This window comes from Streptopelia decaocto (assembly GCF_964273445.1).
Source record: "Streptopelia decaocto genome assembly, chromosome: 5".
In the NCBI taxonomy this organism is placed as follows: Eukaryota; Metazoa; Chordata; class Aves; order Columbiformes; family Columbidae; genus Streptopelia; species Streptopelia decaocto.
Window position 1 is genome coordinate 31223862 of NC_138659.1, and position 19544 is coordinate 31243405.

Sequence of the window (19544 nt, forward strand, 5' to 3'; positions counted from 1 at the left end):
AGCTGTGACTTCCAGTTATAGCAGCTGCGTGGTTTAAAGAGTTTAATAGCTGTGCTGCCTTTGCAGTTGCTGGCGAGTGGAGCTCTTGGCTGGCGTGGGGTCCGTGCAGCGAGACGTGCGGGAAGGGCACCCAGACGCGGCTCAGGCTCTGCAACAACCCCCCGCCGGCCCACGGCGGGTCCCACTGCCCGGGGGCTGACGCGCAGATGCAGGTTTGCAACAAGAGACGCTGCCCAGGTGAGACGAGTCGGACACAAAGAGCAAACTTGGCATCTCCTTTCCAGATTCTGCTTAGTTTATAGCGAAAGCCGCCCAGTTCTGAAAGCGTAGTCCCTGAAAAAATGCCATTCAAGCCTTTTATTTTCACTGGCCCATCCCTATCTTTAGCATCTCTCTATAGACACAACATACGAGATTTCTTCTCCTGTCCTTAAGGGTATTTCTTCCTTTATCCTGCCATTGTGCACAAGCAGCATTTTACGTCCTTGGCAGTTACATTACAGGTTTCCTAAACTTCTTTTTTTTATTTAATTTTCCTAGATTCTGTTCCTCATTTATCCTTTTCTTCCACGTTTCAGTGAGTCCTTCATGACTGGGTAGCAAAATTCACGTTTTTGAAACACGACCTCTCTATTTGGCTGAGTGCAGGGGTAACGAAGGGAAATGTAATGAGGTGGAACGTGCAGCAACTCAGTCTGGATCCTTCTGGCTTCACACTCCGTTTTGCACATGCCAGGTCCTCAACTGAGTCTGCACTGTAACCATCAGCTGGTAGAAGAGAGAAATGACCTGCCCAGTATGCTGATTTCAGGGGCTGCTTTGTACATGGTTTGACTTGCTTATGGGTACCTAAAAATGTGCTTGACTGAGCCTGAGGGATCCCTGACTGTGATTCCGGTCAGGCTTACAGGTGACTTAAAAGACAGGTCGTGCTTTTCTCCAGTCTCGCTCCTGGAAATCCCTGTGTAGAAATGTCTATGTAGCTTAGATGTTCTACAGTGAGAGTCAGTAAGATCCTACGGTCAGTTTTACCTCGATATAGTGCTGAATGACTGTGTTATTCTGAATGTCCGAGACTGTAACTGTCCCACGTTGTGTCTTTCTCCCCAGTGGACGGGAAGTGGGCTGCCTGGAGCAGCTGGAGCGCCTGTGCCGTGTCCTGCGGGGGAGGCAGCCGGCAGAGAACGCGCCGCTGCGCAGACCCAGCCCCGCAGTTCGGGGGGCACAAATGCGAAGGAAACGACATACAAATTGATTTTTGCAACAGCGATCCTTGTCCGAGTAAGTGCTTTGCATGAGGCTGCTTGGCCACTGGCTGGGTGTGGGTGTACGCGTGGGAGGAAGGAAACCCTGCACAAATCACACGCTCCCACAAAAATTAGGAGGTCTGGAAAACAGGTAAGTGGTTTTAGTTGCCTGGCAAGAGCGAAAGCTCATCAGTCGGTGTGACTGGGATGTTTCAAACATGAACCATTAGGAGCAGCTGGTGCGGAAGGTCCTGCTGGACTGTCAGAGGTCACACACTTCTCTGAAGATACACCTGTCCAGTCAGAAAGTCCAGGGTGTTTCAAAGAGATGGACTGCTTTGAAATTGGGTCCATCTTTTTGAAACGCCCTGGACTGCAAAGTGGATCTCTCTGAATCTCACAGGAAAGTGTAGTGACCCACTTGGTTAATAATACGTGCTACATACTTTCCTCTGAACGTCAATGTTCAGGAGTTGGTTAATACACTCCAAGAAATCACTGAACACTGGATCTAACAAAGATAACTTTGTTAGATCTTTAATTGCCTGGCTTTTTTGATTTTTCTTTCAGGAAATGAAATGTAAAAGTTACTCTCCAGTCAGATTATTTTCCTAGCTTGACTGTCTGGTTTTAAGTATTTGTTATTAAGAGGAAGACAGATAAAATCTGATTCACCTTTACAGTTCATGGCAACTGGGGTCCATGGAGTAGCTGGGGAACTTGCAGCAGAACGTGCAACGGAGGCCAGATGAGGCGATATCGGACCTGTGACAACCCTGGCCCTGCCAGCGGCGGCAGGGCCTGCGCCGGGGCCGACGTGCAGATCCAGAGATGCAGCAGCGAGCTCTGCCCCGGTGAGCGCTCGGCCTTGCGGGGAAATTAAACACGGCTGGGAGACTTCAGGGTGTACAGAACCCATGTGAGATTTTCATATTGTGAAAGGAACGGAGGACGTTCCTGTAGTTACTTACAATTCCATACAATCTAATAATCCACTCTCACCGTTTTCTTTAAATAACTGTCACTGTGATTTCCCCCTTCACATGTGAGAGGTGGAGTAATTCAAAACAGGAAATAGTATATGAAAATCTCTCCTATGCCTCATAATTCTACTTAGTTTTTACAGTAAATAGAGTTTTTGAGGTTCCTGGTGAACTCTCACAATCTATTCCGGGAGCAGCAACAAATGCTAATGCCAAATGGTTTAAATGAAATGACAGTCAAAGCAGTTTATTGATTTATTGACAATACGTAACTAAGGGGCAATGAGTGAACTTACACAATCAGGATCAATATCAGAAAAACCAAAATGCTAGAGACTTAGTAAACACCTACACATTTCTAAACACCCTCTAGAACCCATTCCAAAAAGTGATTATCATTAAATCATTATTAGCTCTGATATAAGAATTAAAAAATACTGAATCCCTCCTCTATGCTCACCCCTTTACACACCTTCCTCCTCCAGCTTTACGCATAGCTGTGCCCCACTGAACACCCTGCTGACCCGCACACGGGTGACAGGGCCCCGAGAAGGCCACATCCATACGCCCGAGGTGTGGGGACATGCTTGTTACACCCCGAACCGTCAGATTTATGGTTTGTTTGGTGTCTTGTGCTCTCCATCAGTTTTATACCCAAGCAATCTCAAACATTTACTTCACAGGAGTAAAACCACTCAAAGTTCTAGACAGGCAGGTTGTCTCTCTGGTGACTGGCTACTAAAAACCGTGACAGGAGGTTCTGAACGTTGACAGCTGTTCTTTACAAACTGCTTTGGGATGGATCCGCATGTGTGATAATGCTTTTCAGTTCCCCCTGGAGAGAATTTGACCCAGTTCTTATGAAATCACAGAATCACAGGATGGTTTGGATTGGAGGGGCCTTCAAAGCTCCCCCAGTGCCCCCCCTGCCATGAGCAGGGACATCTTCACCAGCTCAGGTTGCTCAGAGCCCCGTCCAGCCTGGCCTGGGATGTCTCCAGGGATGGTTCATCCACCACCTCAATGATTTTATTAGAAACATCCCCTGGAGGAGCCTCCTTCCTGCCAGTACAGGTGAACACATTTTCAAGGTGGTGTGTTTCTGAGAGGTGTTCACGCCTGCCCATCAGGTGCTTTTGTCATCCTTTCAGCTCTTTCTTTTCTCTGTCACATCGGACCCATCAAGATGGAATGACACCACAACACCACTGACGCAGCCTGAAACATTTTGAAATGAAAAGCCTCTTTCTTCCTTCTTTCTTTCTTCAGTGGATGGGAACTGGGGGCAGTGGCAAGCGTGGAGCCAATGCTCAGCGTCTTGCGGAGGAGGCGAGCAGACCCGAACGCGCCTCTGCAGCAACCCAGCCCCGCTCAACCGCGGCCGGCCTTGTCCTGGAGACAACTCCCAGATATCCAGGTGTAACACCCAAGCTTGTCCTGGTGAGTTAACTCACTACCAAGTAATTTCTTTTTATTTTGGCTTAAATCTCCCCGGCAACTTCAGCTGGATACTTTTTTGTTAAGCTGTTCCATCGCACTAGAGTGTGCTGGTAAAGAGCCATTGCTTCTCAGACAGAGGTGATTCCCATGTTCTTGTGCCTGTATCTCAGACCACGTATACGCAGCGTCCTGTTATTTGCAAGCTGTGAGTTCTACTCTTGCAAATAATGGAGTAATATGTGCAGAAATTTCCTTACTTGTTAAAATACTGGACAATATTTCTGAATTTGCTCTCTCTTAAAATCCCAGACAGCAGTTTTCACATGGGTGTTCCTCTTTCCCTTCCCTCCCCTGCGCAGGTGGGCCTTCCCGTGCCAAAGGCAGCATCATTGGAAACATTAACGATGTTGAATTTGGGATTGTTTTCCTGAATGCCACAGTAACAGACAGCCCCGACTCTCAAACCAGAGTAATACAAGCAAAAATTACGAACGTCCCCCGGAGCCTTGGTAGGCTTTTTTGGACTTTTGAACACATTTTACCTTGAGCAACGTTAGTTTTCACCATTTCATTAAGTGTCACTGAAGAAACTGATCTAAACTTTTCATAGAGAGAGAAAAAGGAATCTTCAGTATATTCCTTCCTAGTACATTAGTATTTGTGAAATGGTTCCTCTGAATATACCAACACATTTTTTCTAAATGGCAAGGGTTACACTAGCGTTAGGCCTCTGTATTCATCTCCTGCTGATGTGGGTTGCATGACATTAGGAAAAAGCTCTCGAATGTTCTGTGGCATTTCTTTCAGGTCCTGCGATGAGGAAGCTTGTTTCCATCCTCAGCCCAGTTTATTGGACAACGGCAAAGGAAATTGGAGAAGCCATGAACGGGTTCACGCTCACCGATGCCATGTTCAAGAGAGAAACTCAAGTGGAGTTTGCGACCGGTGAGTCACCTGTGCCATACCATCTCTTTCTGTTTCCAATAAGCTCGATAGGCTGTGTTTCTTTAAAAAAAGCTCACAGCTGTTGCTGAACGTTGAGCCTTGTCTGTATTTTCAGTGACTGTGGCTTTCTGAGGCTTAAATACAGCTTATGGATCTGTAATTCAAGACATGTAATGTTTGTATTACAGGCATGGTACATCATATAAAAATGTAGCTATAAAATAACTGGTCAGGATCCAATTCAGATACCATGTGGCTAAAATGAGTCTCTGCTGCAGATGCTTTATAAATCAACGTGCTCTCAAAATCCGCAGGTGAGATTCTGCGCGTGACTCACGTGGCGCGGGGCTTGGACGCGGACGGAGCGTTGCTGCTGGATGTTGCTGTGAGCGGCCATGCGCTGCAGCTCCCGTCGGCAGTGGATGTCAACGTGAAGGTAAAGCCGCGCCAGATACCGCCCTCTTCTCTTCCATATGTACCTCTGCTCTCAGCTGTATTGAAGCAGTAGACACTAAATCCTGAAAACTGTTTTACCGTATGGAATGTATTTGATGCCTGTTTTTACTGACAGGTGCTAATGTTGCCTTGGAAAACTAAAAGTTGCTATCAGGAAGGTTGTATTGGTCACTGCAGAGCTTAAGCTGTTAGAAGGTGGGATTGAAAAGCATCTTTGGGGCAGGTTATCACAGGTCAGGAGCTGCTTTTAATGCATCTTTAGCCTGCCTGGCTTCCCTGAGGTGACAGCACCTCTTTGATGCTGTGAGACTGAATATTACTGCTGCTTTGTTTGCAGCTACACAGTCCGGCAGAGAAACATTCCTGGGGCTGATGGAGTTGCAAAGACGGGATGAACAGATTCCGAATCAGATCGCATCACAGGGTGTTTCACGTTTTGTTGTCACGCTGCCGTTAGTGACATGCTCCTGTCTCTGCTACAGCATCAAAACTTTGCCTCGTGGAGGTGTCCATTATGACAAACAGTCCTATGATACAAACCATCGGGAATATTTTACAGAATTTGCTTTTTCAAAGGAGGACACTTCTCTGTGAGCTTTTCAGGGACGATTAGAGAGGACAGCCTGTGTGACACTAAAAGGCTAAAGCTCGTTGTCGTGCTGCTGAGTGGCTGTGCCTGCTTAGATGTCCCAGTGAGAGAGATTCTGTCACTTCTGTCACTCCTGAGAGAAAAATGCAGTTCAAACAAACTGGTTTTCTACCTTTTTGGTTTAGTGTAAGCCGTGAAAAACATTTTGCTTAATATAATGCATACTGGTGTAAAAGAAGGTGTTTGAGCCTTGGTTTTACTGTGGAAGGACAATCTTTATAGTTGTTTTTATAAAGATGGTAATTAGGTAGTGATAGGTCACCAGTAAATATATTAATCCCACGTTACAATAAATATACATGAAGTTCTTGGTATTTTGATACACTGCAATATGTAGCATGTCCAATATTCATACCTTTTTTTTTTCTTTATTGATTGTTTATTTAGCACGTGTTGTCAGCATCTGACTTAGTATATAAAAAATATATGTAGGCCTCAAAAGACTGCTATTTATCAATAAGCTCATTTTCAGGTTTCTTTGGAAATGCTCTGCCCCCAACATCAGGATCCTCAGTATCTGTTTCTTCTGAAATGCAACATGCCAGGTGCTATTAAGATTAGGAAGCTAAAAGTGAAAAGGCATGTGTTGTGTGAAACATGATTTGTTCAGCTGTTAAATAAAAACCCTTTCTCAGAACACGTTTGAACGGGCAGCCCGCGGCGGGGTCGGCCGTACGCGGTGGCTGACGCCGCCTCTCGCCGTTCCAGGATTACACAGAGGATTACATTCAGACCGGGCCGGGGCAGCTCTACGCCCATTCCACGCGGCTCTTCGCTGTCGATGGAGTCAGCGTTCCCTACACGTGGAACCACAGCATCACGTACGATCCCACCAAAGGGAAGATGCCGTTCCTGGTGGAAACGCTCCACGCCGCCTCCATCACAACACAGTACGACCCGCTGGAAGAAAGCGTGGCTTTTCAGATCCATGCTTCCATCGCTAAAGGTACCGTTCTAATCCTTCACAAAAAGAAACCAACGGAAAAATAATATCCTGGCTCCCTTAGAATTCATTACCTATCTTCTCAAAAGCTGGTTATGGCCTTGAAAGAGGCAATGCTGTGCAACCTGGGGAACTGTATTATAGATCCTGGGGCCTACACGTCCTGTTCATACACCCACGGCCTGATGTGTAAAAGCTGTTGCAGTTTGCACTTACTGGTCGCAGGTAGTTAGATGATGTGCGGCTGTGTTTGCTGACACTGCTAATAGTGTCACCGGTAGCTTCAGATGGTCATCCTCAAATATTTCTCCATTTTCTTGTGTGTACCTTTCATCTCTACAATGAACCTACTGTTGCTATTGGGGGGGTGAAGTGTTGGTGGGGTTTTATGTTTGGGTGTGGTTTTGCGTATCTATTATGAAAGGATTGTGTATTTTCTTCTCACAGCAAAAACCATGTAAATGTAAGTAAGGGGGAAAACCATTCAGGTTCTGTTACTGTTTGGGCTTTTTTTTTTTTTCACAGTAAGGCTTAAAATCATGTTTCCAATGAAATAACTCTGGTTTGAAAGTAAATGAATCAGCGGGATTGCCTATCTCAGTCTTTCTTTTCAACGACACTCTAAATGAGGTAAAATGACTTGCCCACTGGCCAGACTATGAGCTCATTGTGCAATCTGAAAGCCAAATAAGGTATTTTTATTTTGCTTTTTAAAAAGAGGTCTTATAAAAGAAGTCTTCAGATCAAGTTACGCCTATGCATTCATCTGGCCAAGCCTTTACTGAACTTGCATTTATTTCCTCCAACAATTAATATACCGCACCTCTTGAATGGTTTTCAAAACAGCAGAACCCATTTACTACTGACTTCTAGTGCCCAAGCAGGACAACCACTCCAGCTTGGATTTTAAAAGTTTCTATTTTAGTGTCCAAGTATAATAAATCTTTTATACATAGCTGGGCTGCAATTCTTAAAGGGTTTTTTGAAGTAATAACTTGGCCGCGTTTTGTTCACAAGTAACACGTGCTCCCGTTTACCATCAGGAGATCGCAGCAACCAGTGTCCTGCTGGGTTTCGACTGGACTCAACTGGGCCGTACTGTTTAGGTAACGATGTGACAAGGGTCGTGTGTGATCATATTCTGTGGAGTGGGTTGGCTTGGAGGGGACCTTAAAGCTCCCCCAATGCCCCCCCTGCCATGAGCAGGGACATCTTCAGCAGCTCAGGTTGCTCAGAGCCCCGTCCAGCCTGGCCTGGGATGTCTCCAGGGATGGTTCATCCACCACCTCTCTGGGTGACGTGTTCCAGCACCTCACCACCCACCATGTAAACCATTTATTCTTTATTTCCAATCTAAATCTCCCCTATTTTAGTCTAAATTGGTACACCTTCTCCTGGCCTCTAGAGACACCTGGTACAGTCTCTCCATCTTGTTGTAAACCCTCTTTATATATGGAAGGGCCACAATAAGGTCTCCCCAGAGCCTTTCTCCAGGCTGGGAATGATCATCTGAAACACTTTTGTGGACTCACTGCATTGCCCCTTGAAAGCTTATCAATTCAGGAAATCATACATGAAACAAACACCACACCAACCAAAAGGTTTAAAACCAGGAAAACTGAAAATAAGACAACTAAAACCATTTTCCACTCGCAGTATCATCTGTAAAACAATCTGAATTCAAAAACCTTAGTGTGGAACATGTAGTAGTATTTGCATATGTCTCTAGAAAGTCTTAAGTCTAACCCTGAAACCCATCTGCTCTGTCATAAAGAGATTTTGTGGAACAGATCATCTCAAACACTGGTTACGGTGGCAGCGCCCCTGTCCTGCGGAGCTAATGCAGGCTCCAGCATGGCGCGGTACCGCGGCTTGGGTAACCGTGAACATCAGAGCGGAGAATGCTGTTGTTTCTTGTAAAACCTCATGAAGCCTCACTGGGGTTTCAAACATTTCTTGTTCCAGATGAAGACGAATGTGCTGTGCCAAACCCTTGTTCCCACACCTGCCACAACGCCATGGGCTCTTACCACTGCTCCTGCCCGCCAGGCCTCGCCATCGCCGCTGACGGCAGGACCTGCCAGGGTAAGAGCCGCATCGCTGGGGCAGCCTGGATGCAAAAAGCCCCACGGCACTTAAATCACAAGGGAAATGTTATAGATATAGATATATAGATATGTAATTTGTTGGTGATATTCTAATTATTTCCTACCTGACTCTATTTGCAATCAGGTATTTCGTAGTTGATCATGCTCAAGACACCGCTTGCTCTGTGTTTAACTCTCTGCGCGGTGAGGTTCACAGCCTGTTTTCCATTGCAGACATTGACGAGTGCACGTCAGGCGGCCACGGCTGCCGCGCCAGCCAGGACTGCGAGAACGTGGTGGGCTCGTACCGCTGCGTGCTGCGCTGCGGGAGCGGCTTCCGCAGAACCGCTCAGGGCTTCGGCTGCCAAGGTGCGGACACGTCCCCGGGGCCTGCTGTCAGCCTTCAGAAACTAAACGCTGTCTCTCGCATGATGGAAAGTAACTTCTTAAAAGCTGCATCTCCAACTACAGTGTCTGTAAATTTTCATTCTTAACTTAGCAAGACGCGTTTGAGCTTGCTTGTTTTGCTTTTTAAACCTTTTGCTTTTTCCATCTTTAGCGATGATAAATTTAAAATCCTCTGAGGGAATCACCTAACATTCTTGTGTCCCATGTGTGTTTTGTTTTACAAAGAAGTGAGAGAAGTAAACACTTCTGAACAGACCTCAGCATCCAGAACGCTGACTTAACCACACACTGTTCAGGTAAATGACGCTGAGGTGACTCACAGCGTTGGCGTCAAGGATTTGTGTCGTTCAACAGATGTTAACGAATGCCAGGAGTCCAGCCCCTGCCACCAGCGCTGCTTCAACACCATCGGGAGCTTCCACTGCGGCTGCGATCCCGGCTACCAGCTGAAGGGCAGAAAATGCTTGGGTACGAGTGGGGTTCGGAACGTTCCTCCCCTCTTTCCAAGGGACATAGTTCAATGTTTATTTGTTCCTATATTTGTTACCTGAATCCTTTATGAATGAAAGTCCTACTAGGGATGGTATCTTTTAAAAATTCTTTGTAAAGCAGTACTGCAAGTCAGAGGGAGTGGGAAGTGGGCTGATGGATAAACGTGCATGAAATGCATTCTAATGCATGTAGACATAATTACAGCTGGATTATTCTACTTTTTAGACACTGAGCATAAGGAAGTCAGTTCATTTCCATTCTTGCCTTTTTTTTTTTTAAATCAGATGTAAACGAGTGCAGGCAGAACGTGTGCAGGCCCGATCAACTTTGCAAGAACACCCGCGGTGGCTATAAGTGCATTGACCTGTGTCCCAGTGGAATGACCAAAGCAGAAAATGGAACTTGTATTGGTGAGTAGAAGTGGTCAGGTACTGTAGGGTGATGGGAAGCACAGAAACAATGAATTAAACAACAAACAAACACAATATAAAAACCTTTGAGTTAGTCAACCTCCAGTTATTAAGATTCACATGTATTAAGGCACCAAATTTTCTTCACTTGTGGGAACATATGTATGTAACTGTTTTGAGATTAAAATAATAGATTTACCCTTGCCCCCATTGCTTTTAAGAAAGAACTGTAATGTTCTCCTCAGCATCTTTTCTGTGTTGTCACCTTGAAATCTAGAAATGGTTCACTGAAATGTTCTGCCACCTGTGTGGAAGCTTTAAGAGTTTGTCTCGGGAGCTCCGAATCAGGATCGTGGGTCCTTGCGCTTGCCATGGCTACTTCGAATCATAACCAGTGTCCCATACACTACCAGAGTCTTTTTTTTGTCATGGGATATGGCAGGCGGGTGGTTTATGTCTCTTTGGAGAGTAGCTGATAAAATTGGAAACCTCAATGAAAAGTTTTGAAAATTAATAGAAAAAGCGTCTATAAATGCAATATGGTTGAAAAATGTATCTGTGATTCTGCTCAAAATCTGCTTTCAGCTTGTGAAACACAGACTGTGGTTTATAACACAAAGTGTTAGAGAGTAATGCCTAATCATGGCACCAGGTAAGGCCAGATCCACTCGGGGTTTAACCACATTCTTTCTACATTAGGAAGTTTAAAGCTGTAAGAGGTTTTCAGAAACCCTGACCTTGCCCTTGCCTTGTTTGCGCAGACATTGATGAATGCCGGGCCGGGACCCACCAGTGCCGCTACAACCAGATCTGCGAGAACGCGCGAGGGAGTTACCGCTGCGTGTGTCCGCGCGGGTACCGCTCCCAGGGACTGGGAAGACCTTGTGTGGGTAAGCAGGAAAAACCACATCTGTGTTGCGTGTTTGCTGCTGCTGCTTTTGGCCGGGCTTTCTGCTGTAACGTATCCAGCAATGCCATCCCACGTGAAGACTATGCTAAACAGCCAAATTTGCTCTCAAGTTAAAAATCACCCGTTTGAAACAAAGCATCCTGTTCAAAAGAAAATTATTCCAAACAGAGATTGTTATAGGTCCATGCTTTGGAAACAAAGCATACAAGGGTCTTGGTGCGCTGGTGGGTGGATGTGGGAAGCTGCCACTCCACAAGAGGCTCAGTTTATAAAAACGAGATCAGGTTTGTCTGTTGTCACTAAAACCTGCAGCGTTTGAAGGATGCTCTCATAGCTCTCATGTGGAGGCCAAATTTATTGCGTACAACGGTCCCCCTGGCATGTCACAGACCTTGGGATGGCACTGGCATCATTTAGCTTCACCCTTTCTGTATTTGTGTGGACTACTTAAAATATAATAGTTGACCCACCCTGATAATGATGATTTATGGCAGTTGGTCTGTGCCGCTCAGGGAAGCTGCCCTCCTGTATCCTATCAGAGCAGCGTTCCTCAGTGATGACTCTACAAGATCAGCTTTCCTAAGTGATAAAGAGCTGCTTTGGAGAAGAGGACTTTTTTTTCCTTTCAAAAGCCAGGAATGTTAAATATTTTGAAAGAGATTAAAGTGCAGGAAGAAGTGGTTTGGCTGTAGACCAAGACTTGACTTCCACCAGCTGCCTCTAGTGAAATAAAATCAATCCCAGGCTCCTTAACATATATTAAAGCCATTTAAATTTCTGACAGTAATAAGCTTGATAAAGTTTAGGACTCAGATTTTCACAAACCACTGGCAGATGCCCTAAAGTTGTTTTGTGACCAGGGACCACTGGAATCTCCCTCTGAAATTAAAGTATGACCTTTACGTACCTTTGAATTTCTGTCTGCTTAGAAGTGTATTTAAAATATAGCTGCATCAAAGATATTAGTTCACATGTATTAATAAAATCCAGATTTTCTCGGTAAAGTTTCCAGTGACCACAGGGAAGAGCTGAAAAGTAACTAGGACAGAAGAATTAACCTTCAGTCCTAAGTGGCCACTTTTACCCTGTGTAAAGTCCTTTGTGCCGTAATTCCCTGTCTGGTGGATGGGGAGAAGGTCCTTATTTGTCATCACAACAGCCGTAGTTTAGTTCATGCCCATTTAACTGAATTACAATATTTCTGTGAAGTGTGTTGGATCTCACTGTGCCATATCATAGAAGGGCACTATTGAATAGTTTTATAATACATTTTAGCATATAGCACATGCAAGGCTATCTAGAATTTAACATAAAATATTGTTCTTCAAATTAAAGAAAGTCTGAAAATTTTGCTATTTCAGTTTCAAAGTAATTTCACATTGCTGTTATGAATATTTAACATTATGGTGTGTAATCAAAGAGCTGCTGTCCAGTGGAGACTCAGGCTGACCAGGCAGCAATCACTGCGTATAAATGCAAGGAACAGAAACTTCAAAGTCATGGTAGTTGTTGCCATATTAAAAATGGAATTGTCTTGTTTATAACACCTGAGGATATTACACTAATGATAGTTCAACTGATACGTAAAGTTTCAGTTACATGTTTGTGAAATAATGTGAAAAGTACTGCAATAATTACTCCTGGATTTCTGACTCTCAAACATTTTATTAATAGCTCCCAAAATTCTTTAAAATATATATAAAGCATTAAATAGTTAATAAAAATGCAACCTATTATGTTTCTAACCAGTATTACTTTTAAAATACCATTATGATACATTGCTTGTCTTGGAGGGTTACAAACTATAAAAAATAATATGTTAAAGTGGGACCAAAATGAAACTGTAATAATGCTCCTTAATGGCATTCTTACAAAAATAATTTTAAAATCTATACTTTCCACTAATACAATTAAACCCTTATTGAGTCACCATCTTTAAATTAAGTTATCTCTAAGTTCTAGTAAAAAAAAATGTTTGCAATATATGTCAATCGTAAATGCATTGTTATGTATCTTAATATCAGCTTCTTTATGTCTGGTCGTTGCCCAGTTTCACACTCCTGTTTGGAATTAGCAGGTCTTTGTCTCTTTCTAGTAAAGAATGAATGTACATTTTAAAAGGAATACCATAGATGGCCAATTTTCAGCTGGGCTGGAGGTAACTTACTTGATGAAGATTTTAAAGAATTTCTTTGTGGTAGCGCCAGAGAGACGTGTGGGGCAGGGCTGCTCCGGCCCTGTCCAACAGCACGCTGATTGGAATCACTCTGAGGGAAGGATGCTCGCCATGCTATACCCTTTACCATACTTACCCTCTGTTTTGACGTAAGGATGGGTATTTGTTGCTAGGGTGAGCCAAATTACTATGGATTACAACTTCAACAGAAACTGAGTTTTAAAAAAAGGGGCATTCCTTAGGAAAACAAAAATACGGATAGAATAACCTGCCCGCTTGGCACTGTGTTCTCTGTATGTTCCTGTCTTCAAGATCTCACTTTTAGCCCTCCAGTTTGTTGCACAGATGCAGGTAAGTGGTATCCGTGTATCTATACGTATAGTTACGTGTTGTTGTTTGTTTGTTTTTTCTCCTTTCCACATGGTTTGTTGCTCTGGACCATGGCACCTGAGCAGACATTAATGAATGTGACCAAGTGCCTAAACCCTGTGCATTTCGATGCACCAACACTCCCGGCAGCTTCGCGTGTGTCTGTCCGCCCGGACAACATTTATTAGGTGACGGGAAATCTTGCGCCGGACTGGAGAGATTGCCAAATTCCGGCGCCTATTACAATAGCTATAACTATGCTCAGTTCTCCCCTCTGAGAGACAACCGTCAACCTCAACAATATTACAGGCACTCCTCAAATCTCTACAGCTCCTTCTCGGAGTATAGGAACAGCAGAATTCCTTTCTCCAGGACGAGAAGGAACGTTAGAGAAATTTGTCCTGAAGGCTATGAGGCAAGAAATGACAGATGTGTAGGTAAATGTCAGTCGTATCTCTTCTTCTGGTCCTTACTTTTAGGTTACTGTTTCACATATACCAGGGGCTGAGGGTTTGTGGTGCTGGGTTTTGTTTTCATACTACTCTGATAAATACTTGGTAATAGTAAATTAAAATTAGCTCTGTGCCTCTCCTTAGTCTATATCCCAGTGGCACTTGTCCTTCCAAGATAAATACAGTAATCTATTACTGAGTATTTATCAGAGTAATATAATATTAGCGATCTAATTCTGCATGTTCTTGTCTCCTGAGCACACAGTAGCAAAAATGTTTTCAGACCTCCTTGTAACCTCATTTTAATTGTGCTGCTAATTGTGTGTTTAGAAACTATTTCCCTCTGTTATTCTCTTGTGATTACGGTAGCTTCAAAAAACCCCAGCAGAGCCAGCTGAGTGCTGGGGATGTTGCTTACGCCAGCCCCCCAGTAATAATCTGCTTCTAAAGGGTTTGGAACAAAGATGTTAGAATGGAGCAGCCCAGGGCCAATGCCAGCACTGCTGCAGGACGGTTAGTCGCTGCCATACAGGCTGTATAAGTAGAAAGTTTTAAATAAGCTGTAGTTATGATATATAGGAGGTTGTAATGTAATTCGCTGAGCATGGAGACACTGATTTTAAGTGAACAAATGACATTTTGGATTCCCTGATGAGGAGAGCAGGGATTTGTAGCAACTGGCGAGCTCTGCCCTGGGTTTTTGTTTTTTTAAAGAGGTGCAAAGCCGCACAGCAAAGTGTAAGACCAACAAGAAACGGTACTTGGCAGCTCTAACTCCTCACTCTGTGAGCTGTGCTGAGCTGTTCCAGTGAAATGCTGCTGTTGCCACAAGTACTGAAGGTTTAATTCAGCTCCATGTGAAAGTCAAAAGGAACAGCAGCCTGTACTGTTCATTGAGTGATTTGTACTAAAGGTGAAGATACAAACAAAACCCCCAAAATCTATTGCTCAAAAGGTAGAAATACCAGGCTTTTCTCCTGTTGCAGTAGTTGGTGTCAGGGCTTCGGGAGGGACCACCAGACTGGCTGCTCAACACAACAGACAGACAGGCACGTAAAAAATTAGTTAATCTTTTGAATTATGCTTCTCTTAAACCAGATTTTGCCAACTTAACCCATATTTTGAGTATCTTAAAAAAAATAATAATGAATCAGTGAAGTTATGTGGTGATAATACTGCTGAGTTGAGGACTAAGGGTACCGCAGTCTGGGCTTTACTACGCGGAGCTTGTCCCAGTGCATTGAACAGAGCAGTCTGTGGTGCTACGTGCCTCTCCTTAGTCTATCTGCCAGTAGCACTTGTCCTTCCAAGATAAATAGAGCAACCAGAATCATCTCTAGAATGAAATAGCAATGTATAATATATAATATAGAAAAATATGAATTACTTATTAATAAAAATTATAGCTAGGCAGTCATCAAACCTTGTATTTGCATTATAAGGACATGTCAGTAGTCATAAATGTGCAGTTTGTTATGGGTATAGCAGTTGAATGGATGGAAAAAGGCTGCAGAACATGGCTACTGCTGATGAAAGGGTTAGGCTAAAATCTGTGATCTTCACTCCCCCTTCCAGTTTTAATTAGTTAATATTCTTGTACTGCTGTTTCACAGGAATAAACATCTACATTTTAAAAATGACTGTGTCATATGAAAAATACACCCAAATGATGCTTGTTTAAAAGAAAGTTCTTACAACAGACAACCATCACGATTTGATAACAACTTACGGTGATTTCTACAGTCATGGCTGTTTCCCTTTTGTGTTTGCATTGTTATCTAATGCAACCCCTGTAAATCAGACAAATGGAGGGGAAGCAAAGACTTTGTTCCACTGTTTTAATCATGCGAGTCAAATCTTGCACAAGACTAACCTGAGTATAGCTGTCCTGAATTAGGCAGATATTTCAAAATAAATGATAATTAAATATGAGCTTTGTCTAAATCACACTAGTCTGCTTTGAAAAAAAATACATAAAGTGGTCTGGTACCTCTGTAGTTGAGATTAAAAAAAACATTAAGAGTATTTATTGATGGTGGAAGGTGTGTGGATCCTCTAATTTTGGCCATGTGCTTGTACGTAAATAGGACAAAAACTACCTTGTTCAGTACCAGGTTCAAATAATCCTGACGCATCGTGTTCCTGTTTCTTCCCGCAGACATCGATGAATGCGAGAGCAGAGACACCTGTCAGCACGAGTGCAGGAACGCCCCGGGCACGTACCAGTGCGCTTGTCCGGCTGGTTATCGCCTTATGCCCAATGGCAAAACCTGCCAAGGTATGGAGAGATGTTATATTTAACACTTGAGAAAACACCACCTCACTGCAGGCAATTGCAGCTGCTTATTCTCTGAAGTCTCCTCCTGTGACATTACGACACGTTTGACTCTAGACAAGCACACAGGAGCTCTAGGATCGAACCCAATATAATCCTTAACCCACTTCTGTCAAAGATACTATTAGATTTTCTGATTAAACAAACAAACAACTAATTAGGCTCTGTTGACAACTACGGTTTATGTTGGATCGTGGCTGTAGGGAAATTCCATCACAATACACCATCTTGCACAGCAATAAAATGCCAACAAATGCAATATTGGAACTCCTGGCTCCAGCATCTCAAACAGCAAGAACAGATTGTGAAAGAGCTCACTGAGGGCAGAGGTGTCTGTGCAGCTACATTTTAACTGTTAAATTCATCTCGGTACCAGCAATTGATTATTTCTCTTTTTTTACCTTCAGATATTGATGAGTGCCTGGAACAGAACATTAATTGTGGCCCAAACCAGATGTGTTTCAACATGAGAGGAAGCTACCAGTGCATAGACACACCTTGTCCACCAAACTACCAGCGAGAGCCGCTTTCTGGGTACGTTCTATTTTCAGCCCCTTCTCACCCACCCCAAGCTCAGATCCTCAACCTGTATCCATCAGGTTCTTTCTGCCCATCAGTGTCATTTGCCACTTACGGGGCTACCTGTGATCGGAGTTTTCCGACTCTAAAGGCCTAACTTGCCATCAGTTTCAAAGCATTTAAAATATTCTTTTAGTCATGGAAATAATGCTACAGTTCATGTCAGTTTTGTTATTTTTAACTTACTCTATTTTGCTGTTCTGGAAAAAACATTTAAGTTACTTTTATCTTTCAGTACACTCAATGAAATAGCTGGTTTCAGAGTCAGAAACCATCTTTTGTCATCAAACTGAACTGGAATGACACTTAAGTTGAAATGGATCATATTCTCTGACCGCTGTCAGTACTGACCAGCAGAGCTCACACATACCTCCTATTTTGACTTTTTTTAATAGAAGTAAAATTTTACTTCCCCCTTATTCAATCAAAATGCTTTATTTTATGATCTAACACACAGACACGTCACATGGAGCTGCCCATTATGGGCGCATAATGGAGTACATTAAAACTGAAACATTAGAGTTGGAAAGGTTTAAAATGTACTAAGAGCAAGGTCACTAAAAAACACCACAGACTTCGACAACAAATACTGCATTCAATATCTTTACCTCTTGGCACTTTCTGAGATGATCCTGTTGACAGAAAAATGGACGTTAAACCGGGCTGCACCTTTAAAGGAACAATGGATAAAGAGTGTATGAGCGTATTATCTTTAAATAGAAATTTAAATTACACAACAGGGGAAGAATTTATCCTCTGAGACCGATGGCAGTACTTAGGCCATCATGCCTTGCGACTGGGCTAACGTGCTCCGCTTGTTCCCAGGTTCTGCCTGAAAAACTGCCCGGCCAATGACCTGGAATGTGACCTGAGCACCTACGCCTTGGAATACAAACTCCTCTCCCTCCCCTTCGGCATCGCCGCCGGGCAGGATTTAATCCGGCTGGTTGCCTACACGCACGACCAAGTCATGCACCCCAGGACAACGTTCTCCATGGCAGACGAGGACCCGGCGCTGCCGTTTGCCCTGAGAGACGAGAACCTGAAAGGCGTCGTGTTCACCACGCGCGCGCTGCGAGAGCCGCGCACGTACCGCATGGCCGTCAGAGCCCTGTCCTACAGCGCCGAGGGAAATATCGAGTATCGGACAACCTTCATTGTCTATATCGCCGTGTCGGCCTATCCCTATTGAACACCACGCTACCGGACACGTGTTTTAACCACATCTGTACGTGCCGGTGGGACCTGCCGCTCCTGCCTGCGGCACAGTTGTGAACCACGACACTTGAAAATGGTGCTACGCTCCGTTCGTCGTCCCTCCTTCCCCGAGCCTGCCTGTCCGCTTCCATTAGCCCTGTGCCTTTGAGGAACCTGTTACCACTTGCTTTATTTATTACACTGGAGTAGTCATTTGCCACAGTTTGTGCTGAAAACCAGCAAGGAAAAAACAAATCAAAGTACGAGCGGAAGTTTGTGGGCAAAGCAGTAAGCAAGGAGCAGCTTCTGCTGAAAGCAACGAAACAAAAGCCTAACCAGAAGAAAGAAAAGACATAATGTCAAGTGGTCTTCATATTTTAAAGGTTGCTAAGTGTTTAACAGTTTTATATCTATTAGAGTTTTGTTTTTTACTTATCAAATACCTGATAGAATTAGGGCTGTAATATACTATGATGTTGTGTGCTGAAATAAATGATACTAAAGGTTGTTTTCAGCTACAGAATCTACAGTACAATTTGGAACTGGTACGTTTGATTTCAATGCAAGTTTAGAGATGTCACTGTTTTTTTTGGAAGAACAAACAAACAACATGGCTACTTCTACTTTATACAGCAGGCATTTTATAACTGTTTTTTTTTTTTTACTCTGACATTCTGTTATAGCCATTTATTTAGCTCAAAACCGTATCCACTTCAGTAGTCCCAGCTCAGACAGTTAAAATGTTGTGGGTTTTTATGCAAACGGAACATTTTCCTCCAAAGATGATGTAAGTTTGGTTCAATAATGTCAATACACTGTACACAAGTAATTTTGCCAAGATGTATTCTATTTTTATGAAAGTGTATATATGATTTTTCCAATGTGTATTTTCCATGCAGTATCTCAAGAGTGTTTTACAGTTAAGTTTGCATAAAAGAACAATGTCAGTACAGTGAAAATAATCAAAATAAAGGTTCCCATTGCCTTTGAGGTTGCTGTTTTATCAGTCATTGCCAGACATTAAATAAGTCACTATCATTTCAATACATATTAAAAAAGAAAGAAAAATCATGGAAGGGCATTAAGATTGGAGCCCGCTAGAAATTACCAGTGGTCGCTGTGCGAGTTCTGCTGTTTTCAGTCAGAGAGAGGAAGAGGGAACCGCACGGGGCCGAACTGGGGACTTGCAGGTGTCACGTTGCATGATTGGGTTGCAAGGAATGGACCAAAACTAATGCACTTATTTCAGTTAAAGTACATTTTTAGTGATGCGGTCCAATTGCTCCACAATGGAATTTTGACTGTCGTCTTCAATATTATTAATATAATTAATTATATAATACAATATAAAATATATATGTAATATAATATTATAAATTATTATTGTACTATTCAATATTATTATTACTCTCTCCTTCAATATTATTAATCAATCTTTCCACCCCAACATTGCTTTTTGTTCAATT

The 19544-nt window shown here is 43.3% G+C and overlaps 1 protein-coding gene across 1 annotated transcript in view; it reads left to right on the forward strand.

Annotated features, from left to right (window-relative positions):
- HMCN1 (hemicentin 1) overlaps window positions 1–19062 on the forward strand; it is a gene marked incomplete at its 5' end in the record, with an annotated part of 184673 nt that extends 165611 nt beyond the window's left edge. Inside the window, 18 exons of the mRNA XM_082054335.1 lie at window positions 67–237; window positions 1111–1281; window positions 1931–2101; window positions 3500–3670; window positions 4030–4179; window positions 4478–4615; window positions 4930–5051; window positions 6429–6666; window positions 7707–7769; window positions 8629–8748; window positions 8985–9119; window positions 9513–9626; window positions 9935–10060; window positions 10822–10950; window positions 13602–13952; window positions 16126–16245; window positions 16710–16836; window positions 17707–19062. Of these exons, the coding sequence (XP_081910461.1) occupies window positions 67–237; window positions 1111–1281; window positions 1931–2101; window positions 3500–3670; window positions 4030–4179; window positions 4478–4615; window positions 4930–5051; window positions 6429–6666; window positions 7707–7769; window positions 8629–8748; window positions 8985–9119; window positions 9513–9626; window positions 9935–10060; window positions 10822–10950; window positions 13602–13952; window positions 16126–16245; window positions 16710–16836; window positions 17707–18073 (2984 nt within the window). The 3' untranslated portion in view covers window positions 18074–19062. The remainder of the gene's footprint in view (window positions 1–66; window positions 238–1110; window positions 1282–1930; window positions 2102–3499; window positions 3671–4029; window positions 4180–4477; window positions 4616–4929; window positions 5052–6428; window positions 6667–7706; window positions 7770–8628; window positions 8749–8984; window positions 9120–9512; window positions 9627–9934; window positions 10061–10821; window positions 10951–13601; window positions 13953–16125; window positions 16246–16709; window positions 16837–17706) is intronic.
- Between the last annotated feature and the right edge of the window lie 482 nt (window positions 19063–19544).